Genomic DNA, 13255 nt, shown 5'->3' with positions numbered 1-13255 from the left:
CTATGTGGAGGGACAGAGGAGGTCAGTTCTCTGGAGGCACAAAAGCACTCCTATGGAAGCATAAAGGGGGCACTATTACTATATGGAGGCACAGATGGGGCACTATTACTATATGGAGGCATGGGGGGCACTATTACTATATGGCGGCACAGATGGGTCACTATTACTAAACAAAGGCATAGATGGGGCACTATTACTATGTGGAGGCACAGATGGGTCACTATTACCATATGGAGGCACAGATAGGGCACTATTACTATATGGAGCAACACAGAGTGGGGTGGGCGCTGTTACTATATGGAGGCACAGAGGGGGCACAATTACTATATGAATGCACAATGGGAGTTTTGCACTTGTGGAATCAGAACAAGGACACTATTGCTATATGGCGGCAAAGCAGAGGCATTATCACAGTGTATAGGCAAAAGGTGTCATTATTACAGCTTATATCGCTCTCCCTAATGGTGACTCAAGTTGATCTAAACTCTATCATTTACCTCTATGGTTGTGTGGAGAGGAGGTATGTATCAGAAAAAAACATGCTCCAATCCCAACCAAAGGTAAATTATGAAATTGCTAGTACAGAATCTTGGACCTAAAATCTTTGTTGAAGGTATACATTATTCCAGACCCTAGTAAATAATAATTAGTAGAATGATAATACCTACCGATGATAAACCATACAGGAAAAACAAGAGCATGATCACACCATAGGAGCTTTGCAAAAACAGAAAATCTTGTGTGAGCAGAGTCATCAGATTGGCAATGATGAACAGGTAGACGGTGTACATTATGGCCCAGGATAACCTAAAGGTGAAGAGCAATAAATGCAATGAACTAACTCTTGACATGTTAAAGAAACCTACATTTCCTTTTAAAGGGGTATTCTGTTATGCCTTTAAGGAGAATAATGTTTGACAGCTCACCAGAAAGCAAGGTTTCTCAGCCTCATCATGTCCATGATCTCTTTCATCTCACGCCGCTCTCTTGAGACGTACAGAGACAGGAGATACATCACACACACGAAGCTCAAGTTTATGAAGAGCAGGAAGGAACCGATGTGCAGATTGTTTCGCCACGTTTGAGTTGGAGACAGCATTTTGGTTACCCTGATGGAAGCCATGTTTTTCCATACAGAATGATTGGTGGTCATCTGTAAATCATAAAATTGGTTGTGGCGATATTAATGTGGAGTAATATGGCAGCTAAAAAGCACCTCTTTTAAAAGTTCTGAGACCACTCGAGATTAGAGATGATCGTAGTGGAAAACCAAATGTTAGGGCAGCGCCGGCGCCCCTACTTGTGTCCTCTCCCTCTCCCCCTGCAGGGATGATGCCGTATTCACTTACCCATCCGCTCTCCCACGGCATCTGTCTGCTCCCAGGACCTGCGAACGGCATGCAGGTCTCCTGTGAGTGTGCTTAGGGCACATGCGGCTCCCTTACTCTAAAAGGGCCACCGCACGCACTGCTAAAAACGACACCAGCCAATAGCTGGGAGACGTCTGGTATATATGGCACCCTCCCCTAATGGGAAGTGCCTTAGCAACTTTAGTCAATCCGTGTATATCCTGCTAGCTAATTGTTAGGTCCTCGTACTCTGTCCTGCTTGCCTGATCCGGTCTTCCCTGTCTGCACCTGTTCCAATCTGTCCTGTTGAACCCATACCAATATCCATCCTGCCTGTGCCTCGTCCTGCTCCTGATCTGCCTGAACCTGCCCCTGCGTACCTGCACCTGTGGCTGATCTGTGTTCCTGTACCTGTCCTGCCTGTGTCTGATTCATCATCTGCCTACCAGCCGTATCTCTCCTGTTTAACTAGTTCCTGGCCGATTCTTCTCCAGTGTCCATCCTGGAGTAGCACCAGGAGTTGATTTGGACCCAAGTCTAACCCACCAGTTACACCACTCCAGAATCTCCCTGGACCGTGGTACACCACGTCTGGCCTAACAGCTGCCACTGGAGGTGAAATACAGTATTACATGGTGGACAAAACAAATTGCCATCTGTGTCATACATGAACCTGCCAGAAAACGTGGACACTGATTGATAGGCTATGCTCACATGTTGCCTATATGCTCCATTTTTTTACAGCATTTTACAGTACCAGCAAAAGCTATGAGATTTCATAAATCTCATGCACATACATTGTTTTTTTTCTTGACTGAATTGGAAAACTGATGCGTTTTTGAAAACTGCAGCGTGTCACTTCTTTCAGTGTTTTTTCACCCACAGAAAGCAATGAGTAAGTGCAAAAACGTAGTAAAAACGCGGGTGCCAGGTTTTCCTGTGTTTTTAATGAAAAAAAGCAGGAAGAGCAGTATGTGAAACCCATTTATTTATGATTTTCCCATAATGTCTTGGTCTCCTCCCCTGAGAATGGCAGCTAGGATTAGTGCAGTTTAGTGATGTGTGAAAAGTAAACATTAGCTGACAAAGGTGTGCAGTGAAATTGAACAATACCTGATCTACTCATGGACTGACCAAAGTGTAAAAGTAAACAGTGTCCTAAGAACTCTGCCAACTATTCCCATCTACTTCACCTCTCCCTGCTCTAATATTTGTACTTGTGTATCTTTTCATGAACACTTATGAACGTTTTTGTTCAGCATAGTCACTATTTTATCAGACAAATTTTTTTTTTCCACTAAATAATTTGATCAATTTGCCCTTTTTTTCTCCAAAAATGGTTTTATGGTTTCACATATGTCTTGCATTGGTGAACTGTATTGATGCTTCTGTGGTGGAAGCAAGGATGAACTTTGGGATCCTGAAAAATGCAGCAAAACATGCTTTTTGTAAGCAGCTTCTTTACTGCCTGCAGAAAAAAACTCTAAAATTTTGCAACTTTTTAAAGAGTCACAATCAATGAATCAGCTGAAAACATCGCCCAAAATGATAGACATTGAAAAACAAACAGGCTAATACAAATAAAAAGATGCAAATGGAAAAACAAGTAAAAGGTGCAACTGAAAAAAGGTGAAAAACACTAAAAAACGAGTGAAAATAAAGGCCCAAATGAAAACCAATTGAAAAATATAAAAAACGAGACAAAGCGTCCCAGAAACATGTTTACGTGGACTTGGGCTTAATATATCAGCCCCAGTTACAGGGAAAGTCAGAAATAAAACATACTGTTAGGGTATGTTTCCACGGTCAGGAAACGCTGCTTTTTTGACGCTGCGCAGAGCTGCAGCGTCAAAAAAGCAGCGTCCAGATGTTCCAGCATAGTGGAGGGGATTTTATGAAATCCCGTCTCCACTATGCGTGGAAACCCGCACGCGGCGGCCCTGCGACTCCGGACATGCTGCACGTCTTTTCAGATCGCAGCATGTCCGTACACCTTGCGGGGACGCAGCGTCCCCGCAAGGCATATCACAGGGCCCTATGGGAGCGAGCGATCATCCCGGATATGAAGAGTTAACACATCCGGCATGATCGCGTCACAGAAAGGGGGCGGGGCTTAGCGCCGAGCGGCTTCGCCGCTGCGGCGATACCGCCGGCCATCCTGAACGTGGAGACATAGCCTTAAAGCAACCCAAAACCTTATTAAAAAAAAACAAACATAAAAAACTCCACTCACTTCAATGATGGAGGAGTCGATACTTGCTTGCAGTGAGATGAATCCGCTTTTCCAATACTGAAAGGGAACGCAATACTCTGACTCTGGTGTATCACACAGTCCTGCAAAAAGAAAGTAGCTGTCCATCATTGAAAAAAAACGGGCCTGACTGGATTGCCAAATGAGAAACTGAGGCCCTGATTAATGACTAGTCATTGAATGATTCCTTTACCCATGCGTGAGAGGTATTCATTGGGAAGGACGATATCAGCCATGTTGTATCTGATATGATAGCGGAATGAGTCCTGGAAGAGAACGGCCACCGTCAGGTTCCTGCTTATGGCGTCCAGCAATTCACTTTCATCTTCAAATTCTACAAAATTCTCTGCTGAAAGAAAGAAACAAACAAAAAGGCTGATATGAAACAAAAGATCGGGAAGGACCCTGTGACTACCACTGCCCACCATAACCAACCCTGCAATCATTGGGGCACTAAATGTTTGTACTGTATACGTACTGTGTAATCTGGAAATACATTTAACATGTCATTGTGCATTCATGGGTTGTCCCTTTAAATAGTAACATAGTAACATAGTTATTAAGGTTGAAGGAAGACTTTAAGTCCATCTAGTTCAACCCATAGCCTAACCTAACATGCCCTAACATGTTGATCCAGAGGAAGGTAAAAAAAAAACATGTGGCAAAGAGTAAGCTCCACTTTGGCGAAAAAAATTCCTTCCCGACTCCACACACGGCAATCAGACTAGATCCCTGGATCAAAGAATCTAGTATATATAACCTGTAACATTATACTTTTCAAGAAAGACGTCCAGTCCCCTCTTAAATTTTAGTAGTGAATCACTCATTACAACATCATACGGCAGAGAGTTCCATAGTCTCACTGCTCTTACAGTAAAGAACCCGCGTCTGTTGTTATGTTTAAACCTTCTTTCCTCCAGACGTAGAGGATGCCCCCTTGTCCCTGTCTCAGGTCTATGATTAAAAAGATCATCAGAAAGGTCTTTGTACTGTCCCCTCATATATTTATACATTAAAATAAGATCACCCCTTAAGGTACCGTCACATTAAGCGACGCTGCAGCGATATAGACAACGATGCCGATCGCTGCAGCGTCGCTGTTTTGTCGTTCTGTGGTCGCTGGAGAGCTGTCACACAGACAGCTTTCCAGCGACCAACTATGCCGAAGTCCCCAGGTAACCAGGGTAAACATCGGGTTACTAAGCGCAGGGCCGCGCTTAGTAACCCGATGTTTACCCTGGTTACCAGTGTAAATGTAAAAAAAAAAACACTACATACTTACATTCCGGTGTCTGTCGCGCCCCCCGGCGTCCGCTTCCCTGCACTGTGTCAGCGCCGGCCCTAAAGCAGAGCGGTGACGTCACCGCTGTGCTCTGCTTTACGGCCGGCCGGCGTTGACACAGTGCAGGGAAGCGGATGCTGGGGGACGCGACAGACATCAGAAGGTGAGTATGTAGTGTTTTTTTTTTTTACATTTACAATGGTAACCAGGGTAAATATCGGGTTACTAAGCGCGGCCCTGCGCTTAGTAAACCGATGTTTACCCTGGTTACCAGTGAAGACATCGCTGGATCGGTGTCACACACACCGATCTAGCGATGTCAGCGGGTGATCCAGCGACGAAATAAGGTGCTGGCCTTCTGGCTCCGACCAACGATGTCACAGCAGGATCTTGATCGCTGCTGCGTGTCAAACACAACGATATCGCTATCCAGGACGATGCAACGTCACGGATCGCTAGCGATATCGTTGTTAAGTTGTTCAGTGTGAAGGTACCTTTAGCCTTCGTTTTTCCGAACTAAATAGCCCCAAGTGTAATAACCTATCTTGGTATGGCAGACCCCCCAGTCCTCTAATAACCTTGGTCGCTCTTCTCTGCACCCGCTCCAGTTCAGCTATGTCTTTCTTATACACCGGAGACCAGAACTGTACACAGTATTCTAAGTGTGGTCGAATTAGTGACTTGTATAGAGCTAAAATTATGTTCTCCTCATGAGCATCTATGCCTCTTTTAATGCATCCCATTATTTTATTTGCCTTTGTAGCAGCTGCATGACACTGACCACTGTTACACCCGGTCCAACCCCTGTACCTTCGCGGGGTCCCCGTCGGGACTCCCGCTCTGTGCCGGCTCCACGCTGTCCGGATACAGCCTCTGCCACAGATAGAGCACGCAGCCAGCAGGTTCTCGGTCAGAGTGCTTAGGTCGCGCGCGCGCGCTCACTCCCGGTCTCTTAAAGAGACAGCACGCATTTTCCAAAAAGTACTTCTGACCAATGGCGTGTTAATGATCACTATTTCTAGCCCCTCCACCATAGAGAGGGTGCCGAAGCAACAAGTATCCACTGTTGCTTACTTCCGGTTCCTGTCAGCACGTGCTTCTGTTTCTGAAGTTCTCTGCCAGTACTCCGCTTATACTGTCTGTCTCCACAGATCATCAGCTACCTGCTACCGGGCTATCCTGGACGACGTCTGTTCTATCAACTCAATCCCGTCTCGTCCCGTCAGTCAGCCATCCTCCTCTCCGGACAACGCCAGACTCGCCGGTACCAGCTCTTAACCGTACACCCGGTATCACCTGGTTAGCTCCACGTCTTCTGCTAACCCTGCTTGTCCACCTGTTCCACTGGGACAGCTGCCACGAGTCCGGGGTCTAACTAGAGGCCGTAGCCGTGTCCCCCAGGCATTCCATTTTGACCTTGTTCGAGGGGACATACTACGGGTGTCTGGGGCTCACATAGTCACGCCCCCTTCGGAGCCCCCCGGACCGAGGTTCCGCGCTAAACTTCAATAAAAACAAATGTGAACTTCACCTTCTGTGCCTCCGTTTCCATTCATTACAGCCACTAAATGTGAGTTTGTCATCCACCCATACACCAATGTCTTTTTCATTGACAGTTTTGCCGTGTTTTACAATTAAGCACATAATTATACATCTTATTTGCTCCACCCAACTGCATGACCTTACATTTATCCCCATTAAAGCTCATTTTCCCATTATCAGCCCAAGATTCTAGTTTACATAAATCATCCTGTAATATAAAATTGTCCTCCTCTGTATTGATTACCCTGCAGAGTTGAGGGTCATCTGCAAATATTGAAATTATACTCTGTATGTCCCCTACAAGGTCATTACTAAATATGTTAAAAAGAAGAGGGCCCAATACTGACCCCTGTGGTACCCCCACTGCTAACCGCGACCCAGTCCGAGTGTGCTCCATTAATAACCACCCTTTGTTTCCTATCCCTGAGCCAGCTCTTAATCCACTTACACATATTTTTCCCTATCCCCATTATTCTCATTGTATATATCAACCTTTTGTGTGGCACCGTATCAAAAGCTTTTGAAAAGTCCATATACACTACATCCACTGGGTTCCCTTGGTCCAACCTGGAACTTACCTCTTCATAGAAATTGATCAGATTAGTCTGACAGGAACGGCCCCTAGTAAACCCATGCTGATATTGGGTCATGAGGTTATTCCACTTCAGATACTCCAGCATAGCATCCCATAGAATGCCCTCCAGGATTTTACCCACAGTAGAGGTTAAACATATTGACCTATAATTTTGTAATAATTAGAGGGGACAACTCAGGAGACTCAGGAACAAGACAACTAGCGGACACAGTTTTATAAGTGATAAAGTCTATATTATCACACAGTGATTCAAACAGGTGCAGAGAGAAACTCAAGTCCACAACACTTGGTGCAAATAATAAACGCAGCTTAGCAGTCTATAGGAAACTTCAGAGGAAAATGCAATCAAGCAGAAAGTCTATGAAGCACAGTTATTCTTGTGGATACATGACACGAATAAATCCTTGTCTTAGTCCAGACACAGATAGATATGCTTATAGGCAGTTCAAAACATATCTTAGCTCAACCAGGGAGGCCTGGTTTAATAGTCTCAGGTTAATGCAGAGCAGCAAAGCTTACATGTCCAGCAAATGCAGGTGGAAGTAAACACGAGCAGATGAAGGAGGATTACTGGAAACTTGTGTCTGCAGCAGGAGCTCAGAGCAGAGTAGCAGGATCACCACACAGGTTCACAGGAGCAGGTGTATAGCCAGGGAGTAATGAGAGGTCAGGAGCTGGATGCAAGGCAGAATACTCTAGCACAGACTGAAGGCTGGGGTGGAGTTTTATAGCAGGAAGACACAGTGCACATGAGACCAAAGACGCCATCTTGGAAAAGGGCAGTAATGCACAAAAGGTAAAAAATGTTCAGAGTCCTGACAAATTTCCGAGTTCAGTTTTTGTCCCCTTTATGAATATTGGCACCACATTTGCTATACGCCAGTCCTGTGGTACAGACCCTGTTATTATGGAGTCTTTAAAGATTAAAAATAATGGTCTATCAATGACTGTACTTAATTCCTGCAGTACTCGGGGGTGTATCGCATCTGGGCTCGGAGATTTGTCAATTTTAGTGATTTTTAGACGCCGCCGTACTTCCTGCTGGGCTAAGCAGGTGACACTTAATGGGGAATTTTTGTTATCACTGATGTGATTTATGGGAGGTAAGTGGGGTATCTTGGCGTTCCTAGACCCCAATGCAAAATCTGTAACAGAGGAACAGAGCCCTCGCCTACCATGTACAACACTAGTTGTAGGCTACTCCAATGTGGGGGTCTAAAGAGATTATAGATGAGTACAGGCGCTGGACCTGAATCTGTTATTCTACAGAGAGGGGAAGCAGGTGAGCTGTGACATCACCTATTGTGAATGGTTTATCATGTGTTATTCACTGTATATATAGATGTAATCAGTCGTTGAACAGGAGGAGAAGGTGAGCTGTGACAACATGTGTTACCTACTGTATGTAGAGGTGTGACCAATCATTGTACAGGAGGTGGTGAGCTGTGATATCACCTATTATAAATGGTGGATCCTGTATTATCTACTGTATATAGAGGTGTTATCAGTCATAGTACAGGAGGAGGTGAGCTGTGACATTACCTACAGTTAATAGTGGATCCTGTGCAATCTACTGTATATAGAGGTGTTATCAGTCATAGTACAGGAGGTGAATGGTTTATCATGTGATATTTACTGTATATAGAGATGTTATAAGGAGGAGGTGAGCTGTAACATCACTTATTTTGAATGGTGGATCCCGTATTATCTACTGTGTACAGAGATATCAGTCATTGTAATCATGTTTGTGATATTGAGATGACCCACTGACTTGTATGTAAATGTGTTGTGGGCATGCTCAGTAACCTGTGCAGAAGTCACTGTGCTAGAAGGGGGAAAAAGTGAAATGTGACTATCAACTACTGTGAATGGTTGATCCTGTATTATCTATATTTAGGGAATTTGATGACAGCAGGGAAATTATACATATTACGAGGTTAATGACCAGAGTAAACACTGCAAAATTTCAGGACTTTTTTATTATTATTTTTAAATATAGATAATTATATAGAAAATTACATTTAAAAAAATCACCAAAATATGTTTAAGTATCATAAAACAATAGGTCACTTTCTGATGAGAAGTTTTCATATAAGGTATATTTAGACATTGGCTTTGAGGACTCATAAATACGTCTGCTGGGTCCTACAGAGCATTACATGCTTTTTATAGCCGCTCTCCACTCTATGTAAGACCTTTATATTACTGAGGGGTGAACAGCATCGTATCTATTGTAACAACGAGAAGATGAAGGACTAATGTGTATGATATAAAGGGGTTGTTTGCATAGACATGACTGGAATTGTCCAATTTCATAATATTATGCAGTATATACAGTAGTATAGGCGATCGAACAAGTATAGTATAAGCAATCATAGGTTCAAGTCCCAAAGGACAAAAAAATAATATAAAAAATATTTTCGAAATATTTTTAAAAAGCATTACATTTTAAATTTTCCTATGCTCAAAAATCAAGAAATAAAAAAATATGCAAACATGTTCGATATTGCCCTGTACTTAAACATGAACATATAAAATTATTTAAACCACATGTTAAACGCTGAACAGAAAAATAAACAATATCAAAAAGCCAGGTATGTGTTTTTCGTTCACTGCGCTTCCATGAACATGTCAAATGTACCACAAAATGGTACCAATAAAAAATGGCATCTCGGGGTATAAAAAAAACATGTCCCCACACACACAAATGGTAAAACAAAGCAATTTTTTTTACCAAGAAATTTTTGTAACCACTAAAATACTAAAAAGAAAATTCAAGTTTGGTATCGCTGGAAAGATGAACGGTTTAAAAATAAAATAAAAATAAACATGGTGGAATTGTATTTTTTTTTCCACCATTTCACTCCACTTGGATTTTTTCTCTCTGTTTTTCAGTACATTAGATGGTAATGGTGTCATTCACATCTATAACTCGTCTCCACACAAAAAAAAACCTTACAAGTCGATGCAGAGACAAAAATAAAAAAAAGGTATGGCTCCTGGAAGAAGGGAAGGAAAAAATCAAACTCACAAAGAGAAAAACAAAATCAGACAGTCATGAAATGGTTAAATACATTATTGTATAATTCTATATTTATTAAAGTGATACAAAAACCCCATTTAACTAATTCGTCCTAAAATAATAAAATGGCAGAAAACAAATTTTTCATTGTTATCTGCCCAGTTGTTAACAATCCAGAGGTTTCTTGGTTAGAGCTGTTTCTACAGAAGCTTGGTGACATTCCATGTGCTAAGTTTCCATGGTTACTACCATGGCTGGCTCTGAAGTGATGACATCACCCTACACCAGCTGCAGAGGACAACTTTGGAACTTGGTGTTTATGACATCACAGCTTGGTCATAATGATGTTTGGAATACACGCAAACAGGAATGGACACGGAGGAGCCATATTGTCTGGACACTTTGGAGAGAATGGACCCGGCTAAGCAGCTACTTCTGGACTCCAGTCTCACTCTTGTGTCTCACACCTTCATGTATGTGAAGATGCTCGTGCAGGTGGGGCACAAACCGCTGCCTCCAACATTGGCAAGAAACCTTTATGGATGTCAGATGTACCGGCTCCCGGGATTTATGACATATGGCAGACACATGATCAACACGGATGGAAAGAGAGGACTGGAGACTGGCTACTAAAACTGGTCAAACAACTGGAGGTGATGAGAAGAAATCCGCTTATCCTTTCTCCAGGAACCACCACGATGATGACTATCTATACTACAGCCATCTTTAGCATCCATCGCTTCCATGTCATCGTGTTGCAGACATATCTCAATCAGGAGTCCCGTCTGCATGGATGAACAACGCGGCAGCTTAACTCATCCCCAAATACTTATTGCAAATTGGATTCATAGTCCATATATTGTCTTACCCATATTTTGTAGATCATAGACTGACTGCAGCAAATGCCTCAGAGACTGAGGAGTACACAGCAGATGCCTACTACAAAAAAAAAATGGCTGGCCCATATATTGTCTTGTCCATATGTTGTGGACCATGGACAGACCTCAGCAAACTCCTCCTACACTGGAAAAAGCACAGCACAGAGCCCAGCTTATATCAGAGGAGTAGACCGCTCTTCTCGCAGTTTCCTGCTGGAAGAAGCCATTTTAGTATAGAGGAGAAGGATGGCACCAGGGTAGTGAGCCCGTACCTGTCCCTCCTCAGGACTGTTCGTATTGTGTACTTTTATGATGCTCCTAAAAAGCGCCAAGAGCACAGACACGGAGAGATAGAAAAAAAACAATGGAGACAACTCTACTAAAACTACCAGTACAGAAAGTTTTAGAGACTTTTATTAACAGGGTCAGCCACTTGGCCAATCATTAGTGACTGTACCCAAAGACTATGTGATGATGGTGAGGTCAGTTATGTTTTTTTATGGCACATTTTTGAGACTTTACAAGCTCAATGTGCACCAAAGTGGACCTTTATTGCTGATAGACAAAGATGGTCATGTGTTATAGACCACGGAGTTACCTCAACAAACTCCTCCTGGACTGGAAGCTCAGCACAGAGCCCAGTATATATTGAAGGAGTCAGAAGTTCTTCAGGCAGATACGTCCTTGACAAAAACTATTAATGGCCCACATATTGTTTTGATTGCGTGTTGTAAACCGTGGACAGACTTCAGCATACTCCTCTTGGACTGGAAAAAGCTCAGCACAAAGCCCAGCTTATATCCGAGGAGTAGACCTCTCTATTTGTTGGAAAAAAAAATATTTCCGCATAGAGGAGATTGACAACACCTGTATCTCTTCAGCAAACTCCTCAGCAAACTCCTCTTGGACTGGAAAAAGCTCAGCACAGAGCCCAGCTTATATCCGAGGAGTAGACCGCTCTTCTGGCAGGTATCTGTTGGAAGAAGCTTTTTCTGCATAGAGCAGATTGACAGCACCTGTATCTCCTCGGACAATACATGTTGTGTCCACACACAATGGTCCAGATCATGGACAGACCTCAGCAAACTCCTCTTGGACTGGTAAAAGCTCAGAACAGAGCCCAGCTTATATCGAAGGAGTAAAACGCTTTTCTGGCAAGTACTTATTGGAAGAAGCTATTTTCATCCGCTTAGAGGAGATGAACAGCATCTGTCTCTCCTTAGACAACACCGTTGTGTCCAAACACAATAGTCGAAAAATTTGCCAAGAGCACAAACACGGTGAAAGATGAAAGACTATGATGTATGACTTAACTAAAACTTCAATTATGGAATGTTTTAGAGACTTAATAAAATAGATCTCTCAATTTCTAAATATTTTTGAGACACTACATGTGCACCAAAATGGATGTAGAGTAGACCCTTACTACTGAAGGACAATGATGGCCAAGACTCGCTCTTTAACAGCTTATCAAAAGACATATGTGACCGATCACCCAGCGATGACGTAAGTCCTCTACATACTTAATGGACACAAAGTGCCAAAAATGTCGAGAAGATGATCGTATGGTGAAAACATAAAAACAAGCACTGACGCACTGCATTGCTGAAGGATACCAGTTATCTTGCCTCTTGCTTGGAAATCGATGCAGAGTGGATGTTTAGTAAAAATCCAAAGACTCTCTAGCCAAAATCGTGACCGTACAATAAAACAATGTATGTGTAATGACTACATGTGATAGTGTCCTTTGTGTAGAGCACACAATTATAGGTGCCCATCACATGCAATCACATTACATGAATATAACTCGTATACAGCAGAAAGTTGCACCATGAACAGAACTCCCTGTTGAGACTGGCGATTTCCTTTTAAGTTCTACAGGAATTTTTCAGCAAAACTTGAAGAGTAGTAAGAACTGGTGTTATAATGCGCCAGTCCTATGAGGGATGGACAGGTTGATGGTGTGGTCAAATGATGAAAAAAAAAGTAGATTTGTCAGTACCATGGCAAAATCATCCGATGGTTCATTTCCAATATGTTTTTTTTTTTGCCATAATTTTTGCAAAATCACTGCAGATCGGTGGTGCTTTGCTACAATTTAGCAAAAATCTCTGCAAAAAAGCATAATATGGCTGCAAACTGATTTTTTTTCCCCAAAATTTTTCATAAATGGGGCAAATTTGCATCAGAATCATTAAAAATTGGGTGAAATAAACCACAAAGAAAATGTCTCAAGTAGATACACCCTAATGCTTAGACATGTGAACAAACTTGCACCGTTAGGCTACGTTCCCACGATGAGCTTCTTGGTGAGTTTTTGATGTTCCAGATACTCT

General features: G+C 42.7%; 1 protein-coding gene across 1 annotated transcript in view; it reads right to left on the bottom strand.

Moving 5' to 3' along the window:
- LOC143766073 (ABC-type organic anion transporter ABCA8-like) overlaps positions 1-13255 on the bottom strand; it is a 153761-nt gene that overhangs the window by 129726 nt on the left and 10780 nt on the right. The window contains exons 4-7 of the mRNA XM_077253456.1: positions 3794-3949; positions 3583-3683; positions 927-1153; positions 669-807 (exon numbers count right to left, since the gene is read on the bottom strand). Of these exons, the coding sequence (XP_077109571.1) occupies positions 669-807; positions 927-1153; positions 3583-3683; positions 3794-3949 (623 nt within the window). The remainder of the gene's footprint in view (positions 1-668; positions 808-926; positions 1154-3582; positions 3684-3793; positions 3950-13255) is intronic.

The sequence above is a fragment of the Ranitomeya variabilis genome, chromosome 4 (genome assembly GCF_051348905.1).
Source record: "Ranitomeya variabilis isolate aRanVar5 chromosome 4, aRanVar5.hap1, whole genome shotgun sequence".
Lineage (NCBI taxonomy): Eukaryota > Metazoa > Chordata > Amphibia > Anura > Dendrobatidae > Ranitomeya > Ranitomeya variabilis.
This window is presented reverse-complemented; position numbering and strand designations above follow the sequence as displayed.